At 45.6% G+C, this 20,580-nt stretch overlaps 1 protein-coding gene across 6 annotated transcripts in view; it reads right to left on the bottom strand.

Annotated features, from left to right (window-relative positions):
• SLC4A11 (solute carrier family 4 member 11) overlaps positions 1-20,580 on the bottom strand; it is a 97,588-nt gene that overhangs the window by 43,559 nt on the left and 33,449 nt on the right. For 5 of the 6 annotated variants that reach the window (XM_038135110.1, XM_038135113.1, XM_038135108.1 and 2 more), the window contains 4 exons: positions 14,876-14,922; positions 9,095-9,326; positions 8,390-8,452; positions 7,763-7,844 (listed from right to left, as the gene is read on the bottom strand). In XM_038135110.1, the coding sequence (XP_037991038.1) occupies positions 7,763-7,844; positions 8,390-8,452; positions 9,095-9,326; positions 14,876-14,922 (424 nt within the window). The remainder of the gene's footprint in view (positions 1-7,762; positions 7,845-8,389; positions 8,453-9,094; positions 9,327-14,875; positions 14,923-20,580) is intronic. The other variant, XM_038135109.1, reaches the window with a different exon arrangement.

Here is a 20,580-nt window from a genome sequence, read left to right as displayed (position 1 = left end):
AGCCTGCTTCTGTAAATTAATCTCATACAGACACTTGTCTGAGAGCAACCAAACAGTTTAATTAGAACAATACAGGGCATGAGAAAGATGACACTGTTTCATTTATTTCCTAACTTCTCTTCACCACAGCCTCTTGTTCTTTTTATACTTGAATCAGCTTTGGAAGAGAGAAAGATCAAGGCAGGTCCTAAGGTGAGGAATAAATATCTTTTGAAGTAATTGAAAATAGAGTGCAAGCAACACTTGTTTTCACAACCAAAGCCAAGCCCCTGGTTGCAATCCAGCTGTGGCTGGACAGCAGACAAGTCTCCTTGTGTTACAGCTCAACAAACCAGAGGAGACATGAACTCTGGGCTTTGGACCAACTGGAGAACCTTCAAGTGGCCCAACACCTTCAGTTCTCTCACCTTCACCCACCTGGTCACCAGCAGTGAATGATTGCTGAAACCATTAGCATTATTCTGAGCTCAGTTCTCAGCACTGGCACACCTCAGCTGCTGAGCCTGATGCCTTGTGAAGGCTGACCCAGAACAGAGACTAAACAGAGCTAAAGAACGAGGTAGGGACTTGTTAGGAGGCTTCAACAGATCCACCTTGGGCAGCACAAGAGCCCAGCCAGGGCTACACCCCAGGTGAACCCAAAATGGTCACAAAAATGGACAACCGGTCACGGGGTCTCTCACTTTTATAAGTTCTGCTCCATTTGCATATTGGAGTTAATTATCCAGTTACAACTCCAGCCCATGCAGTCCCATCCTTTTTGTTTTTCTCTCTCCAGCCCACGTTGTTTCTGCTCTTGGGTCTGAGATTTGGATCATTTGTCCTTGGTCCCCAGCTAGAGCAGGAATTGTTTTGTCTCCCTGCTCTGTGCAGAGAGCTCAGCATCCCCTCATGTGAAGCCCAAACCCACACACTAAAGCAGCACAGAATCTGAAAAACAGAAAAGCCAAAATCTGAGGCATCAAGCTCATCAATTAATCTGTTTTGAAAAGGAAGGTTTGCTGGGCATTTTGGACATCATTTCTACCCCAGACATGGCCAGCAGCAGTTATCAGCACCTGTGGCTCACAGAGCTGTACCAACACCTCCCAGGCACCTTTCCTTCCCTACCATGTGCTCCAGGCAGGACCTGGCCAAGCAAGAAGCCACTCAAGTACAAAGCAATTTGGAAAAGCCTATTATAAAGTACAATAACAAAGCAAGCCTCATGTTCTGGAGTTTTCTTTCTCCCTGGAATGGCAGGGTTATGTTTCAGCTCCATGAATTGTCTCCAGGGCTGGGTTTTCCAGAGACAGGAGTCTTGCTACAATCCCACTTCAGCTCAAGAGCTTCTTGGGTACAGAGGGAAAACTGGACTGTAAAAAACTGAGCTCTGCTATTGGGTCTCTCTCATATACAAGATCATTTTCATGGCAGCCACCAAAAATTTGTGTTTCTCTTAGTCAGGAGTGCACTGTTTCCTTAAGCTGAGGGACTGGGCAACAAGAGGATCCCACAGTACTGGAAGATTTCACACAGAGCACATTGACAAGACACCGAGAAATTCAGTGTCATTATCAACCCTTTCCATCTCAAATAGTTTTATCCAGAGTGCTGGAGTTTGAGGATTCTCACACTTCGGAGAGTCTCCTCCAGCTCCTCTGTAAAGAATTCTATGGACACTGACACACGGATCTAAATCCCAATATCACACCAGTAAAATTGAGAATTTCCAACACTTAGCTCGATGTACAAATAATTTAGATCAATAACACCTGTACAAATCAGGCTGGAGTTGATTTAGTGAGGACAAACCTGATTAAAACCAGATTTAAACAGGTGCCACAGAGAAGATGGGATGTACCTGAGCCTGGCTGCATGGAGAGGAGGAACAGTGCAGAATGCAGCTTCATCTCAGTCTGCTCTCCCTCTGTAATATCCATTTATTTGGGGGAAAAATGATGTTTCAATACTTCCAGTGCAAGGCCAAGTCACTCCTGCCCATGCATCATTCAGCAGATCAAGCTTTTCTTCAAATTTAAGCCATTATTTAGCTGACTCAAATCCTATTCCCTGGTGTAGCACTTACAGCTCCCACTTTTGTTTTAATTCCAGAATTCAGATACGAATACAATACAAACCAAAACTGCAGTCTCAACTAGAATTGTGCAAATATTTGTAAAAGACACAAAAAAAAATAAAGTTCCTTGGTTTACATGGAGAAATCCCAAGTAAAGCAAGACTGCAGGTAAAAGTCAGCACAGCTCAGGCCAAGAAGAAAGTCACTTTCAAAATGAAACAACTTTTTTTTTTTTTTAAAGTAGCACTTAAACAAATTCCCACTAAGAAAAAAAAAAGAGCTGGAGGGTAAATAGCAAAAGCCCAAAAAAACTGAGAACTAGCAAGACATTTTCAGCTGACTCTAAATCAAGTCTGGTTTGGTCAAAGCCTCCAAGTTCCTTTTTGGTTTGAGTTGAGCTACATTTGATTTTACTTTGGTTTGGCCAGAAAGCTGAAAAATCTATTTTCACCCAGTATTAGTCAGCCCAGGAAATGCTGGACTATGATTTAATGAGATGCCAGGTTGTGTTCTCAGCAGTTTTATCTTGATCCCCCAATAATTGAGCTTGTAAAAAGGGCATTTAAATGATAGCACAAATTCTGCTTCCCTGTGCTCCTCTCTGCCTCTGGTGGTGCTGAGAGTGGCACTGGGATGGTGAGAACTGGCAGTGCTCCACCAAAATCCCAGATCCACCGAGACCCACGTGCCCCAGGTCTGCCCCACACCCAAGATGTTATCAGAGTAATAACACATTGCTCAACCAAATCATAAAAAGGGTCAAATTATGGAGACCTAAGAGAAACAGAAACCCTCTTTTAAAAGGGCAAGAAAGGAAGTTAATTCAGAAACAAATTATCCTTTGCAGTATGAAAAAGTGCCCAGCAGAGGTAATCAGCCAGCCAGCCTTTTCCTGTCCCCACACAGAACAACAATGACACTTCTTGTTCTCAACCACTGCCAATAAATCTTCCTTTGCTGAGCAGCTCCAGGCACCAAGCTTTGAGCAACCAGGATCTGCAAGTGAGGAATGAAGCTGCGGCCAGGCCAGGCCAGCTCACCCACAGCCTGGCACAGGCTGGTCTCAGCCACAACACCCTCACTCCAGGCTGGAAGTCCTTTTGGCCTGGGAAATGCACCTTGCTGGGCTCCAGAAGACTCATCCTCTCCAGGGGGAAGGATCTCCTCCAGCTCAGTGTGTATTGAGAATTCCTTTCCATCACACAGCACCTGTAGGAGCTCTCCAGCACCACCTGGGATGGCCCAGCATGGGGGGAGAGGCCCTTAAAAGAAAATTAACTGGTTCTCTGACTTGAAAGAACCTTTGCCAGATGTTGGCTGTGGCACTGGGGCCATGGCTTAGAGGCGAACACGGCGGTGCTGTGTTAATAGTTGGACTTTTCCAACCTTCCTGATTCTATAAGGAGACATCTCACCCCTGTACAGACCCTGCAGGTAGCAAAACAAGCCGTCTTTCTTCTTCAGGACCCAAATTCCTAATGCAGAGCTTGAATTTGAGGTTTTCTCTTCATAAAACAGCACCTGCAAGAGCTTCAGCTCTCCAGCATAATCTGGAAAAACCCAAAAAGGGTGGAGAGGCCCTTAAAAAAATTACACCGTTCTCTGAGCCCAAAGAACACTTGAGAGATGATAGTTGTAAATTCTGGAGAAGAGGCTCTTGCTTACAAGGCTCCAAATCTTGTAATCATTCCTCTAAATGAAAATATTTGTTTTAAGCAGTCCAACTGTTTTAATTTCCCATTTTGCCCTTAAAAAGAATAATCTGAGGAAGAGACAGCAAGTGAAGCATCTCTATTTGCCATCTATTCAGCAGCTAAATCAGAGACAATGTGACTCTTCTAGAAACACACAGACCTCTGGGTCTGGAAAAATCCTTTAAACACATGAAATGGACTGGCATTACTTCTGCTGAGAGAGACACCGGTCACATCTTCCACAGTAATACATTAAATTTGGGATCTTACCCCTCCAATTTTGATTATCTCAGCAGCAGCCTTGCTGGTTATCCAGTATCATCCCACAATACCTATTTTTGAGAGGCTACCTGGGTTTTGCTGAGTTAAACTCCTCCACAGGAGTCACTGCTACGACAGGCTACATCAAAGCAGAAATTCTATCACAACACAGAGCACACAGACAACTGAACCACTCTTTGCAGAGAGGCTTTTTTCCCCTCTGCTCTGCCTGTTAAAACAGCTTTAGGAAATCAGTTTAATGCCCAGTCCATGTGCCTTAGCAATGCAGCCAGAAGAAATGGCTCTACAACTACTCCATCCAGACTATGGAGCAGCTTGATTTCTTGTTTTTCCAAGGATTCAGCTCTGGAAATCAGAGTTATATCAATCTGCTGGCAGGGAGAATTCAGCCTGGAAGTTGGGATGCCTGGGGAGTTCCCTCAGCTCAGGGATATTTGTTCCATAACCCGCTGAGCTGATGTTTTTCCTAGCAGAACATGAGGGAGAAAAATCCACCGGCACCCAGTTAAGTCATTTTAAAATCATATATCCTTCCCTCTAACAGGAAAAAATTAAAAATCAGGCATTTTCATCTTCATTTGTCAGGCAGTTAAGAAGGAATGGGGTGTGATAGGACTTGGCTTGTGATAGAGTCACCTCTTCATGGATAAAGGGGGGTTTCTTGGCCTTTTTGAGGCACAGAACTGCAACACCAAAACCAGCAGCTCCCACTGGAGCTTCCTGCCCATTTTTCCCATTCCAGACATGGAAAGCATCCAGTTTACCCCTCTGTGCTGGGATCATGGCAGGTCTGGGTGCTTCAAGGGGAGCACCAAGCACCCTCCTGGCAGCACCTCTGCCTGCTTCAGTCATTCCATGCTGCAGGTCCTGCCAGCAGCTGAGCTTCCTCACTTACACAACTGAGGAGAACAGCCCAGCACTCCCCACTCTGGGACAGGACTACCCCTCATCCCAGGTTCTCCAGGGAAACAACCAGCAGCAGCTTCCCAGGGAAGCAGAGAAGATCTCTGGGCCAGTTTGTGTCTTTCTGTTCCAGCAAATGCTGGAATAGGAGGGAAAAAAGAGTTGTGTCCATGGTTTCAAAGGTATGAGGTGTTCTGGGCTGATGGAGCTCATCTGTAACTCTCAAGATTTGCTTTCTAGTTAGGAAATGACCACGTACACAAGCAGAAACCTTCATCTTCCAGAGCAGGACCCTGCTGGTCACTGGGGCATGAAAGGCTTTGATACTCTCAGCTCTCATTTTAACAGAAGAATCCCAAGTTTTGCATAAGCTGATGTAGCCTGGTATGGCCTCAGCAAGATCAGGATTTGGTCATTCCCGACAAAACCACCCCTAAAGCCTCCAGTGAATCAGAATTCAGTTGTTTTCCTGCACTTCACTGAAACATTGAAATCCTGAGATCTTCAGTTCCTCAAGGGGGTGTTCTGCCCTGTGGCTGAAGCCCAGATCCATATGGAATGTCTGACCTTGCTGGAGCTTCCCTAGACCTGAAACCACCAAATCCAACAGAAAGCACCAAATCCAACAGAAGCAGAACAACTATTTCAAGATTTTCCCTACTGCTCTTCTCATAGAGGATAAATCAGATAAGAAATAAGAGCCTTCTTTCCAGCACAAAGGAGAGGGAAACACATTTTTGTCTCCAGTAGGAATGTTCTTCTGCAGCCAGGCTCTGCACAATTTGGTGAATACCCTACAAAATTCCTTCCTTTCTCACCCCAAACTGATTTCAGCTGTTAATATTTTCCCCTCATCATCTATGCAGAAGCAACACCACCAAAACCTTATCTCTGAGCTGTTCCTCCTCATTAATATCATCTTATTATATCAATTCTATCTCAACCACCAGGAATTAAAGTTGGTTAAGGTGCACCAACCCAGAGGTGATAATTTAAAATTTAGCAAAGAGTATAGACCAAAGGCAAGGATAAAGAATAGCAGATATCTTAAAGGTTCTTCCCACTCATATGGAAAATTTTTTCATCAACAAATTCCTTTTACTTCAGAGGTTTGGAAGCTGTTTTGCAATCTGACTTCAAGAAAAATGTAAGATCTAAAAATATGGTTCACAATCTGTTGCACAATAACTCCAGCAGAAATACAGTGCAATAATTAGATAATTATAGTTAATAACTCATCATTGCTTTCCCACCACTTTCTTCTCCCTCTTCAGAGCAACAAAAGGAAGAAACAAGGAAAGTTTTGCACAAGACACCTTCAGGCTGTGAGCTTATTTTTTAAATCATCTCTTGTCATGGAAGCCAGGATTACTCACATGGATGCATTTAAAGCTCTGGCTCACTTCCCTAACAGGCTGAACCCACCCTTTTCAGTCTCATGTATGTAATCACAGCATTTGTATCCTGACCTTTAAAATGCTTTGGTGTTAAGGCAACACTCCCCAAAACCCTCCACAGAGCAGTCTCACCCCACAGGAGCAACTTCCATCCCCTGCATCAGCAGCATCTACACATCCTTACTGCTGTTACCCTTTCTATGGCAGCCAAAGAGGAGAAGACTGCCCAAAGGCCTCTTGGTTGACACCATTTTACTTTATAAAATAGTTTTGTTCATTGTGGTCCTGCTCTGTAAGCGCCAGGTGTAAAAAAAGTAGCACAGAAAGCACAAAATATCATCCAGCTCTCTTCTCTCTCAGGACACAACCCTGATAATGCCATCACTTCTTTTTCACACGGAGATCACATCCTTCTCTTTCATAAGAGATTCAAAACAAGGGGCAGATTTCTCCTTGTTTGTTGATTGTGTTGTCTCCTTTTTGATTTTTTTTTTTTAAATCCTCTATTTCTCTCCATTTTCCCCAGCCATAAGCAGAGGGCAGGAGAAGAAGTGCAAGCAGAAGGAAAACTATTGTGACAGTTGTCCCAGCAAACTGGCTGTGAAGGCTAAAATATGTGCATGCCTTTAGGCACCTATCCCACATATCCCAGCCATTTCTCTGGGAATTAACATAATTTCTTGACAGCTCTGACTTTAAAACTGCACAGGAATAAAGCAACAGAGTCAAAAAGGGCTTTGGCTGGCTCAGGGACTCAGGTTCTGGCCTGTCCCCTGTGAAGGGACAGCCTGGCTCACCCCACAGGCCTGACTTGGAGACAATGACTTCAAACCCCAGTTCTGGTCAAGTGCAAGCTGGGGTGAAGCCACCACATCTCATAAATCCCAGGTGACAGAGTTCTTAAGGGCCTGCTCCTCCGATGTTTAACAGTGTTGACAATTAATCAGCATCCAAATTAATTGTCAGACAAAGTAATCAGTGTCTAAATAGTGTGGAATGTCTGACTTCAATTTTCAGCTACAAAGTTTGGATGGTTCCATCAAAGGACCCTAAGAAATCTTTTGGTCCAGGCTCCCAGACGCTGGCAGGCAAAGCAGTCCATGAACCAGTTTGCTTGCCCCTTTGAGAAGTTCCCTTATTAGCATTTCTCAGTAATTAGCATCTTCTGGCTCATTTTTTCAGCATTCTTAGCTTGTTAACAGCAGATTTCTATAACATCCAAGAGCTGAGTGCCCTGAAGGGGCTGTGGTCACCTACTGCATGTGTTTGCAAAGAGAAGCAGCCCAGAGAGAGACAGATCCCACAGGATGGATGGAACAAGCACCACCATCTTAACCCAAAAGGGCACAATCTGAGCCTCTGCTCCTCCCAGCAGCAGGAAAAGGTTTGGATTTCAGTGATTTTGCTCATCCAACACAGGTACTTACATGATACAGAGCCAGGACTGCTGATACTGCACCCCCGTGACTGTGGCTGTGACCCCTTGAATTGTGTCTGATAAGAGGTGAACTGGGAAGAGAAGAGAGGGAAACATCACAGGCTGTCCTCATTTATTCTGCAGCTGGAAATAACATTTCTTTCTAAATGGAAGCTGACTACTAATCCCAAGCATTCCTATCTGCCCAGTGGACTAATGCAGGGGTGGGGGCTGACAGAGAGAGATGGAAACATTTGTCCTGCTGCTTTTGAACTGTATCCTTAAACTATTCACAGCTTAGAAAGGCAGCTGCTTTCTCCTCCCAACATCATCCTACTGCAGTCCTGCGTTATTAGATTAGCATTATCCACCACACACACACACAGACAGGACTGGGAGGGGTGTCACCTTCCCAATCCCCGGCCCTCTCTCCCCCTCTTCCCAGCTACTGCTCTCACACTATTTTACAGCGCTACTTACTTTTTGTTCTTTATTGGCAGAAAGCCTAAATTAAAGGGATTACAAATGCGAAGCTCTAAGACAGGTAGCAAGAAGTAACCAAAGCATGAACATGCTTACTACATGCTCAGGACTTGACATATCTGTTAAACAAATTCACTCAGGCTGTGACAGTTACATTTGAGGGGCGATGGACATGATTGTGCATTCATTCCTGTTGACTCTGAACCATCAGGGGTGCCTACAGAGAAACAACGCTCAGTTAAGCTTCTTCACATCTTGGGCTAAAAGGCAGCGATTTTTTAGACTATACTACAACATTTGTTGATAGCTTAAGGTGATAACAGTTGTTGATAGCTTAAGGTGATACCATTTGTTGATAGCTTAAGGTGATAGCCGGCCAACAACCTTGGCTAGGGCTGCCCCGGTTGAGCTTCTGGAGGAAAATCTGCAATCTCCTCCAATGGGCTGGGAGTGACACAAAGGATCAACCCTCCCCAGTTACTCATCCAAAACAGGCAAAATTCCTCAGCCTGTGTGAATTCAGGTGGAGAATCACAAGGCAAAGGAGCCATTGCTGACGAGGACAAGCAAATCAAAAGGGTCCACGCAGACAAGACACTCCAGTGCTGCTGACTCCTCACCCCAGAGAGCACCACAATGGATGATCTTAATGAAACAGGGGCAAGACTCCACCAAAACACAAAAACCCTGCAGAAATGAAGCCCTTCAATCTGATTGACATGGGAAAAAAAATCAACCCACGGGGTCACATGCAACGTGCAAGCCTGGGGACCGCACAGTGATTGTCCAGCACCCCACCACGGCAAGGATGGCAAATGAAGAGCAGCCCAGCAGCTAAAGCAAACCAAGAGCTGATTACCGTTCCCTTCCCGTGGGGTCCCTGAATCTGTGAATAAAGTGTTCATGATTTTTTCGAAGTTGCAGCTGGGCTCCATGTTCTCAGGATCCTCGGCGAAGTGCTTCAGCATCTCCCGGAGAACATCGTCCAAGGACGTGGCTGTTTCATCCAGGATGATGCTGGCTCTGGCCAAGAAGCCATCCAGATCTCGCTGGGCTCTGACCTCCTCCTCAAAATTCTTTAATTTCAGGTACTGTGTTGAGAAAAGGTCAGAGCATGAGACAGCTGTACACAAAACCAGCAAAGCAGAATCTGGGTCCTTCACAAGCAGCTTCGCTGAGGTCAGCACCCAACCAAAGATTCTATTGGCCATTCAGGAGAAAAAGCATTTTATGCATTAATGCATTGAAGGTTTGCATTTTCAAGGCTTATTCTAACAGTGTGCCCACAGGTGAATGCCCAGGTACCATTTATACCCTAACATAGAAAGCAGAATTTAAAAAAAAAAATAGTATTTTTGTGGTTGTTTTTTTTTTTTTTTCAGTTGGGCTAAAAGCAAAAATATTTAAGCTAGCGTTTAAAATCTTCTTTAGGTTCAAGTAATTCAGGAAGTTTGGAAAAAAGTGGAAATTTACTTGGGAGAAATGGACACTGAGCTCAGCAACATGAAAAATTACCAGTATGAATCTCAGTGCCAAGTCAACCCAGCTGTCCTCAAACTGGGAACCATCTGTCCCCAGTGCTCCCAGTTAGGGAGCCTGAAGTGGCAGGTGGGGAATGCCATCCAGCCCATCACCTTTTCTGACATTTGCTAATTTTCTGTTCTTTCCACTTCCGTGGAAGTTTTCTTCCTTTGTAGATTTAGCGTTAAAGCAGTAATAATAAAAAGACAGCAGAGGCTGAAACTAACCCAGCTCTCTGCTGGTTCCTTCTGCTGTCCCAGACTTACTGGCCTTGAGATGGAAGAGACAGCCCCAGTGTGTCAGGACTCAGTTTCTTCATGCAGGAAAAGTTAATTCTTTATTCACACAACTCATTTTGTACAGTTTTTACAGCCCTCGTGGACAACTTTAATTGCTTAATAGCTTTCTTGCTAATTACTCTATTGGTTAGTAAAAGGTGTTTTACTTGTCTATCAAATCTCTCTATTCCTGAATTGTTTATTTTCTTCACTGATTCTTATGGGACTGATCTTATTGTTTATATAGGTGCACTTGTTTCTTACCCTAGAAATAGACTGTTGTGTTAACAAACTCTCATTTTTAAGATGTTTTTGCATGAGAACTTGCAAAGTACTTAGCTGCACTTAGAAGTGATAGGCCAGCTATTAATTTAGCAGAGCAGGTCTGATTTTATGAGGTTTTTCTTTTATAATTCTTCTACCTGTCTGCGACATATGTTCCAGAAGCTCAACTCCTTTCTGTACCTGTCAGCTGGGAAGGTGATTAATTGAGTGATCAAACTACAAATGCCTCCTTCCCATTGCACAGTCCTTGGAAATCCACACACAAGCACTGGACAAGGAGGGCTGGCAGTCCGGGCCCTCTCCTTCAACAGCCTGAGCGAGGAGATGGGAACTGAGCTGTTCTATGGATCTTCCTTCCCATGGGAAAGCTGCCAGGCTGAATTCGTGACGCTGAGAACCAGATTGTCAAGAGACACTGAAACCCTCAGTTCCCCTCAAGCTCAGGAAGAACCAAGCTCGGAATTGCTTTTACAAATCTGATCCCCAGCTGCCTCCACAGCCATGCCACGTATCCCCCAGGGTACAGGGCCATCCCTCACGGGTCCTCTCCTTCCATGCACACTCTCTCTTACCTTTTCCATTTATAGACACAGGCAAAAAAATGCTAACATCTCCCTAATTACTGTAATTATCACAGCAACTATCAAGTTGTCAGTACACATCCATTGCAATTAGCACTGTTTTACTTTGCATCAATCACTCTTTCCACAGCATCCTTGAGAGGGAGGATTCTCTGAAGCGTTTCAGCTCCCACCCCCAAGGCTTTGGAGCCATCTGCTCGTAGGAGAGGAGACGGTGACACAGCCACAACTCCACCTCAGAAGTGCAAGCAGTGAGTCTGTCTCGAAGTGAGAGCAGATTAACACACACCTGTAACAGGAGTTTTCAAAATAGCAAAGGTGGCTTTGTGTCACCAGCTTCTGGAGGGAAGCAACCAGAAGCGGAACAGCAGAAGGAGAAAGGTGAGGGACAGCAAAAAAATTAATCAAAGGCACTCATGTGGGTTATCTGCCCAGATCACAGAATGGTTTGGGTTGAAGGGAGCTTAAAGATTATCCAGCTCCATCCCCTGCCATGGGCAAGGACACCTTCCACTACCCCAGGTTGCTCAGAGCACTATCCCACCTGGCCTTGGACACTTCCAGGGTGGGGCAGACACAGCTTCTCTGGGCAAGCTGTGCCACGGCCTCACCATCTTCATGATAAAGAATTTTTTCCTAATATCGGGTCTAAACCTACTTTCTTTCAGTCTGAAGCCATTTCCCCATGTCCTGTCACTCCGGACTATTTTAAGTTATCTCTTCCTATCTTTCTTGCAGCTCCCTTCAGGCACTGGAAGGCCCCAGTTCATCTCAATCAACCCTGATCCTGCACTGAGCTGTGCCTGACAGCACCAGCAGCAGCTCATTGCAAGGCAGGAGGATTCAGCTCCAGCTGAGCCACAGGCTTCAAGCAATGCCTTGGGAAAATAACTTTCCATGCCCCACAGCTGTTTCATTTCCCTGCTGTTGGTCCTTTATAGGAAATAGGGGGAAGAACTAATATTTATCATCCATTTATCATTATTATCAATGATAAATGATTGGGGAAGGCATCAGAGAGTGATGGAATGGTATGGGCTGGAAGGGAACTCAAAGCTCATCCAGTTCCAACCCCTGCCATGGGCAGGGACATTTTCCACCAGCCCAGGTTGTTCCAATCCCCATCCAGCCTGGCCTTGGACATTTCCAGGGATCCAGGGGCAGCCACAGCTTCTCTGGGCACCCTGTGCCAGGGCCTCCCACCCTCACAAAGGAGCAACTCTAACATTCAATCTAAATCTACTCTCTGAGCTTAAAGAGGCTTTATGCACATTAAACATCACAAGGCAAAGCAGCCACCATGAAAGGAGAGAAATCCATCACTCCCTGAGACACACCAAAATCAAATTACTGGAAGCACTGGCACAGCAAAGCCTCAGCGACAGCTCAGGCACAACTGTTCCAGCCAGGACCCCCACTGGGTTCAGGGGAGATTAATGAATGCTCCCTCACTAATATTTTTAGCTGGATAGTCAAGTCACACCAGGAAATTCGATGCTGGAAACTCGATGCTGGAAACTGCTTAAGAAGAAACCCAATTCAGCTACCCAAGAGCCATTTGAACAGCTCTGAGCATCCTTGACTGCAAAGCTCCATGTTGCACCAGGACAGGAACAGAGGCTGTTGTGCCAAAAAGGGGGGAAAACAATGAAACAGCTTCCCCTGACTTCAGGCAGGCCAAAATCACACATTCTTACTTATCAACAAGGCTCAAAATACAAGCTCTCTCCTGGCTGGCTGCTCAGGAGACACCTTCACTTAGAGCTACCAGCAGATTTTTTGTGGTGTCCAAAAAATCCCATTCTCCTGAGCAGAGCTCTGCCTGGGCTGCTGCCATGGTCCTTTGGACCAATTCCCTCAGAACCACTCTGTGATGGTGATTAAATCGCTCAATCTGTGTGAAGAACCTTTATTCCTGCCCACTAAATGCCCTGCTAGATAGCAAATTGCCTGAGACACAAACTGCCCTTCCAGAACCACAGGCTTCCACCACAGACAGGGACAACCTACAGGGAAACTTCTCCAGACAAAGCTTCTCACTCCTCTGCTGGTGATTCCCCCTTCCCAGACACTTGGAGCCATCTCCTCCATGAGTCAGGTCCCAATTTCCTTTGCATTTGAAGCACGAAATTTCCACTCATCCTCCCTGGAGGGAAAAACTGGCAAAAGTGTCTTTTTCTCAAGCCCTGCTAAAGCTCTCTGGTATTTGTGGCTCCACAGCACACTAAAATGCTCAAGCATGAACTGTAGGCCAGAAAAAGCAAGAATCCTACAGCTCCGGAAAGGAAAAACAAAACAGAAGAGACACTTATGAGTTAGCAGCTTCCAACTATTTCTTATCAGAGGCAGATCCTGCATTTGGGCTTAGAATTTGCACTTTTAAGCGATTAAGTTCTCAGGTTACTTTCAGTCAAGTGTGTATGACTGAGAACCTTGGCACTGGGATTAGACAAGACAAATTAGGGATAAAGACATTTTCATTCCTGAGCATGGAATTGCTTATTTTAACTTTCCATGATTCTATATCAAACAACGTTTAATTTTTTTTTGGTGGTGGCTTTGTTTTGGGTAGTGTTTTCTTTGGTATTTATTTGCTTTGGGGTTTTCTGTTAACTTGGGGAAAAGGTTTCTAAAGCTATCACACATTTCCTCCCACTACTAATTCTCACTTCTGAAATAACTTTTCAGGCTTTGAGCTGTCTTAAGAGTCCTAAAGCAAAGCAGAATTAAAGAGCTCTCTGGGATTCCCTAAAAAGCCCCCAAAGCTTACAAGGCTGCACAAACTAAAACCTCAAGTTACAACCTGCTGCAAAGCCTGAAATCCCAGATCTCAGGCATTGGCACAGCTGCCCAGGGCTGTGGTGGAGCTTCCATCCCTGGAGGGATTTAAAAGCCATGTGGATGTGACACTTGGGGACATGTCAGTGGTGGCTCCGGTGGTGCTGGGGGAATGGTTGGATTTGCTGACCTTAGAGGGTTTTTCCAACCTAAATGATTCTGTGATTTACCAGGATCAGTGATGCTACAAGTTCCCATGACAACAGCCACTCCTTCCAGCCCTCAGGCAAGAAGACAACACACCACGAGCCTCACAAGCCTAAAGGCAAAACTCCCCAGGGTACTAAATGCAGAATTAAAGAATTAAAGAATGGGCTGGGTTGGAAGGGACCTCAAAGATCACCCAGTGCCACCTCTGCCACAGGCAGGGACACCTTCACTAGCCCAGGCTGCTCCAAGCCCCAGTGTCCAACCTGGCCTTGGACACTTCCAGGGACCAGGGGCAGCCACAGCTTCTCTGGGCACCCTGTGCCAGGGCCTCCCCACCCTCACAGAGAAGTTATTAAAATACCAACCCAATTCCTCCCTGAGTACTTTCTGTGCCCTTCCAGAGTTGAGGGTTTGGAATAACAAAGCCTATGGAGGTTTTTTTTTTGGACTTTCACCTTATCATTAGTGAGTTACAGCCTCAGGAGCAACTGTAAACTAAGTGTGGGCTCCTAATCCTCCTCCTAGTCTGCTTGTTTCCAGGGATTTCACTCCTGCTGAACCTCGTGAAGGATGACTGATTAGCTGGAATAAAGAGGGAACCAAATCCCAGCCATGTCTGCTGGGTGCCTCTGCTTCCAGCTCCAGAGGAGCTCAGCAGCCAGGACCTCTATGCAGCCAGGACCTGTACAGCACACACTTGGATTCCTGTGAAGGCAGCTGCAGAAGAGAAAGTGATGAATCAACACGTCAAGGAATTGTCTGGGACAAAAAGCAGAGGAACAATCAGAATTACAGAGAAATTGTTCTGAGAATGAGCAGCACGTGGCTTTTTGGGTTTAAAGAAAGGGAGAGGAATTCAAGAGAAGAAGCATTTAAATGCCTTTTGCTTAGGCCAGTGACAAGCAGCCCCTCAGTGTGTTTCAAGATCCTTTTCTGTACTTCTGGATGATGAAAAAACCAAATTGGTCACACAGCACCTCTACTTACCTTCCTTGATGTGTGCAGTAACACGCAGCCAGCACCTTCACTTTCAGCTGGAAAGAAGGAAAAAAAAGCCCACATCAGAAGAGTGTTACTATCAGAGGTACCTGACAGGCAGCAGGAGCCGAGCAGGAGGCTCAGGAGGAGGTGAAGCATCACTCTCTTGGCAGGGAATGATCTCTAGAGAAAAGCAGAGATTCAGTTTTTACAACATCTCCCATTTTGGAAGCGTGAACCAAGCGCAGGATTGGCATTATCTGATCACTAGGGGATTGTGTCTTGCAGCTTTTTTTGGCTGGGTTTGTAACTCTGATGTATTTTTACTCTTCCCTTCTCTCCCTCCCTCTCCACCTCCCCAAAAATCTAACTCCTAATCCTTGAAGTAATCATTTAATCCGATGCATCGTTGTTTGATAGATTGAGGCTACGATTTCATGAGTCACCCTCGTTTGGAAACCCTCCTTGTCCTCGTTAAGGAGTCAACAATAACAGCCAGGCACTTCCAAGGGATTGCAGGCAGTGACTCCAAGATGAGCACATTAATGTCCTGTCAACTCACCACGCTGCCTCCATAAATCTGAGGAGAAAGCAACACAGCTCTTGGGAAAGAAAACTGCTGTTTAGGGACTAGTAAATGTCATTGAATACACAGGATGGGGGAACCCGGGAAATTCCTACTTCAAACTTCCAAGCGCCAACAATAACATTTTCTTAGAGTAACTACAAAGCATGTTTTGGGTATCAGCTACAAAACAAAACAAAATCAAGCTGTATTTGCCAAAAGCCCACTCCTTGCAGCCAAGGCAGCCTCTCTGTGGCATTATTGGTCCCACAGGTACTTTCTGTGCAGAGAATCACGGAATGGTTTGGATTGGAAGGGACCTTAAAGACCATTGAGGTCACCTTTCACTGGACCAGGCTGCTCCAAGCCCCATCCAACCTGGCCTTGAACACTTCCAGCCTGGCATCCTTCTCCTTAAGTTCTCAAAAAAAACCCCAAAAGCCTGAGCTGCTACCAAAATGAAACACATGAACAGCTTTAATTCGAACGAGCGCAGCAGCAGCATGGAAAAAACCCACTGAAGACCAAAACTTTTCCAGAGGCCAAGCTGTGGAAAACTACAGAGATGTAACACGGAGTTACAGTTACTCAAATGAGGGTTTTGCTTCCTTTCCAGATCTCTACTTCCAAATCCTTACCTGTAAGAGCTGCTGCAATCCCATGACTTGGCCACTCACCTTCAAGCCAAGCCTTGCTGCTCTCCAAAAAAAAGCAGAGGGTGCAACTCACGTTAAAACTTCCTAACTCCAAAAAAAACCCAATAAACATTTGCATGCAGAAAGCTGCTTTAAACAAAATCATTGCTGATCAAACAGAAATTTGAGTTTTGCACTCGATGGGGTTCAAAGGCTCCAACTCGAAATGGGAGCAGAGCTGTAGAAAAGAGGGAAAGGATTGACTTCATCTCCCCCTAAACAAAATGAGGTGGCTCAGAGAATTCAGTTACATCACCCAACTTCTCCCAAATTTCACTTGGATGCTGCACATGTGATTAAAAGCATCACTTAACCAGACAAGTCTGCTGCTGCAACAGCCCCAACTATTCCTGCTTTTGACACGCCTTTTGGAAAACACAAGCTGTTTCATCTAAAAAGTGCAATTTATTATTAAAAAGCAAGCACCCAAATAAACCAGAAACATCAAGTATTTTCCCCAGGCTCTCACATCTGTAGTTCTGTAGTTCTCCAATGCTCACTTACCCAACTTCCAGCCTAATTACACATGCAGAAGTATGCGGGGAGATTTGGAAGCCCATAAATATTCACTGAGGAGAAAACATGTTTTGGTTTATCTGCTTTTGCAAGAAATAGTTCTGGAGAGACAAAAAACACCCACAATCCTGAACAATAGCAGGCACATGCTGAAGAGAGAGCTGCAGCCTGTCCTCATGGATACATGGAAATGGAGCAGAAATTCTTGTTGTGCTTTTATCAGGCAGCAACTCTTGGTTCCTCCTATAATTTTCAAGGTGTATCAATCTTTGCTGACAGCTCTCTCACATACCCAGCTGCGGGAGCACCGAGTGCTGCTTTATCGACACAAGCAAAAACATCTCATTACATCTGTTGGAGCAGGATCTTTCAAACTTCTCAAAAAAGCTGCTCTGGGTATGGAGGTGGCGCTTTGGAAAGCCCAGAGCCTCATTCATCATTCATCCCAACAACGCACGGCTCAGATTTAATCCAGGCAGGGAGATGGATGGATACGGGCATCCTAGTTCTGGGCTGGCATCTTAAATGCTCACTGGAGTGCTACAAAATCACTCAGGGATAGCAGCAAATCCACTGGAACATGACAAAGGGAAGGGGAAAATACACAGAGACTTCTCAAGTGCTCTTCTGCCTTGCTCACAATAAATATCCATTTATTTCCTGCCGGGCAATGTGGGATCAAACCCTGCAGGAGATTGCCCATGACACATCCAAAGCTCAAGTCCAACCGCCACCAGCCTGCCACTCATTTTCTCCTCCTCCACAGCACCATCCCTGCCTTCCTCCAGCCAAGGAGGGGGTAAAAAGAGTCAACGCCATTGGCCCTTGCACCTCCACAGAGGCGCCCTTCATGGAGATGCCATGGATACAGAAAATCCTGGATTCACCCTACAAGAAACTCTCCACAAACTCCTCAGCCAGGAGCAGTAACTTGAAAACCTCAGTAATTTGAGATTCCACACCTGAACGTCACAATTAAGCACAATGAAACTCTACGAGGAGGTCGGGACCACGTGAAACTTTCAGGTCTATTTTTGTGGCCCTCCTTGCCGGACGGAGCAGGCAGCAAAAGCCTATTTTAGGCAAGCGAGCGAGCAAGGGCCATTATTGTGTGTCCTCACACACAGCTGAGGGAGAGCTGCCAGGGGTGGCTGAGCTTATCTGTTGGGCTCTGCTCCAGGTCCTGCCCAGGGGAAAAGCCAAAAAGTCAGCGACGCATCCCCGACATCCCCTGGCAGGCACATCAAGGCGCCACGCGCATCCCGAATTTCTGGGATGCGTGCACACAGGCACGGAGCATTACTGGGAACGCCACGAGCAACTCCCAGGGAGCTCAGCTGTGACAACACCAAGGAATTGTCACCATCAGAGCTCATGGCACACTCGGGACCCTGTCTCTCCTTTTTATTCTCCAAACAGGCCCCATCCAACTTCAACACGAACGAGGAGATTTAATGCTTGGAAGTTTATTTCCTTAGTTTCATCCCAGCTGCCCTAATAATATCCCTGAGAGCAACCCAGAGAAACAAAATCCCCTCCTTGCTTCCCCTCCACCCCCTGCTTAGGTAACATCTGCCATCTAAGCCTGGAAACAAACCCCTGAAAGTCAAATACCAAAGTTTAAGGCTTTTCACCTTTTGTCTTAAGAGATCTCCTTTCACCCAGGATCCCTTTCCATCCTTTTCCTCATCCAGGTCCCCGGTGCTGCCCTTAACACCTGAGAAGATCCAAAAGCCTTTGGAGCAAAGCCACCACTGGATGCCTGTAGCATCTTAAGACAGTATTTTATTTTGATATAAAAGGAGTGGAAATTTAAAAAAAAAGAGCTTTTTGGCTGCGCACATTTCTTTAGATCTACAAACACTCCCTGGTGCATCTTCACAGTAAATCTATATAAGCACAGTAAAATAAATCAGAGCAGAATACTGTATTAGAACTTGCATGTTTTTCCCTGAAAAATATCAAGGACCTGGTGTGACTGGAAGCATTTAAGGTTTTGAGGGATGACTACTAGGAAAAAAAAATCTATTTTATCTTTGTTTTTTATCAAGGGTCTGCCCAAATCTAAGACTCAGCACTTGTGTCAAACTACACCGCAAGCAGAAAAAAACTGTTCTGCTTTTCAAATCTGCCATGAAAATATTTAAATAAAACCTCATCACCACACGGCATGACAGGAGTTTGTCAGGAGCAGTGGTGACACCTCTAACACACCACTGGCAGCGAGGGATTGCACTAACAGGATCTCAGAGGGATTCTTGGCTCTGCTGTCCTGAGCTTAGACTAATCACCACCAGATTTGAGTAACTTTGGTTAAATATTGTTAGATAAATAAGTGTGCCTTCATTATCCCACATTCCCACAACAGGTGATGAGATGAGCTAAAGAGCTTGAACTCTGCTGGGCTCATCCCACAAATCCCCAGGCCAAAGGCAGGTGGGAATAAGGATTCTGAAAGAGCAACAACAGCAGGTCAGGTGAAAAACCATCCCTCACACTCCTGGGTGGGGAACTGAGAAGAGAGGGGACAGCACAGACTGATTAGGGGCAAGGTGTCACTTACCACACCCATGTGCTACAAAAGCTGAATATTTCATGAAAAAACCCACCTGTGGTAGGTTCTGTCAATCCATTTGGAGCAGGGGGAAAATGTGCATTTTTTTTTCCATGCACTCTAAATTCCATGGAGAGGATTTAGCTGCTCCAAAGCACCAAGGTGAAGCATGGAGAAGGGAGGCTGCTGCTGCCTCCGTGCAGAAGCACCCGTGCTCCCCCCACACCTCCCTCAGCTTCCTAAGCAGCGCTTTGAAAACACCCTGGTCAGGAAATTCGGAGGGAGGCCGTCCCCTCCCCGGCACACAATCGCTATATCCACTTTCCATTAGAGGGTAGGAAGCCTCGGGAGCCCAACATCCCACTCTGACATCAAACTGCTAAAACAGGAGTTATCAGATGGAACGCGTGGGTCAGCATTGTGCCTCGAGACATAAAAAGGACCTTGGTATTAATGTGAGGAAATGTGACTATTGTGTGCAGAGTGATACCCATTCAAGCCCAGACCACTTGTCTCTGGACGCTACTCTCCCTGGAATATCCTTGGCGCCAGCATCCAGCTTTTCTCCTCGTCCCCTTGAAGAAAAAAAAGTCATCTGGGCAGGGGCTGGGCCAGGACTTGGATGCAGTGTTTTGTGGCAGCGGGCGTGCACGTGTGTGCCTCTGGAGCAGGCCACAGGAAACTGTTGATTCTCTGTATCTAGGAATGATCAGACGGGAGCAGGGTGGAACAGCCTTTAATTTCTCCTGAAGCGTAATTCGTGTTCCGCTGCTTCCCCCCCACACCCCGGCAGAGCCACATCCTGCTTTCCAATTGGCTTTTCACTGCTGGCAGGAGTTTGTCTTGTTCTCCCCAAAACTGCTGGAGGCACCTCTAAAATCTCCAGTCTGAGCATCAGCTGCAAGTGGGAAAAGTTAGGCAGCTACAGCTCCACAAATCCTTGATAAATTGTGCTTAAATGTAAGGAAATATTGTGCAAAACCTCTTGCAATGTGGGTAAGGAGAGGTTGGATTGTTTCAGAGCCTCAAACTACAAAAACAATATCCAAAGAACTGTTTTAAAAGCACAAACTACAAGAACTAGATTCAAATGATTGTTTTGAAACCTAAAACTGAAAAAAACCCAAGATCCAAATGATGAAAATATGTGCCTGGCTGATTTAAGGGAGCTGCCAAGGAGATAAGAACGCTGTGACTGATGGCAAGGATGTGCCCCCACATATTCCCAAGACTCACTTGCATGACCCGTCCATCAAATTTAAGGTCCAGCCTAAACCAAATTGCTGTATTTATTTGCAGGGATTTAATTCCAGGTGTGCTGCAGATAAAGCTTTCCTGGACAAAAGCCTGGAGTGCCAGGACAACGGGGAAATGGCTTTCCGCT

Source organism: Motacilla alba, chromosome 4 (genome assembly GCF_015832195.1).
Source record: "Motacilla alba alba isolate MOTALB_02 chromosome 4, Motacilla_alba_V1.0_pri, whole genome shotgun sequence".
In the NCBI taxonomy this organism is placed as follows: Eukaryota; Metazoa; Chordata; class Aves; order Passeriformes; family Motacillidae; genus Motacilla; species Motacilla alba.
The sequence above is the reverse complement of the archived record's forward strand: the minus strand, read 5'-3'. Positions and strand labels throughout refer to the sequence as shown.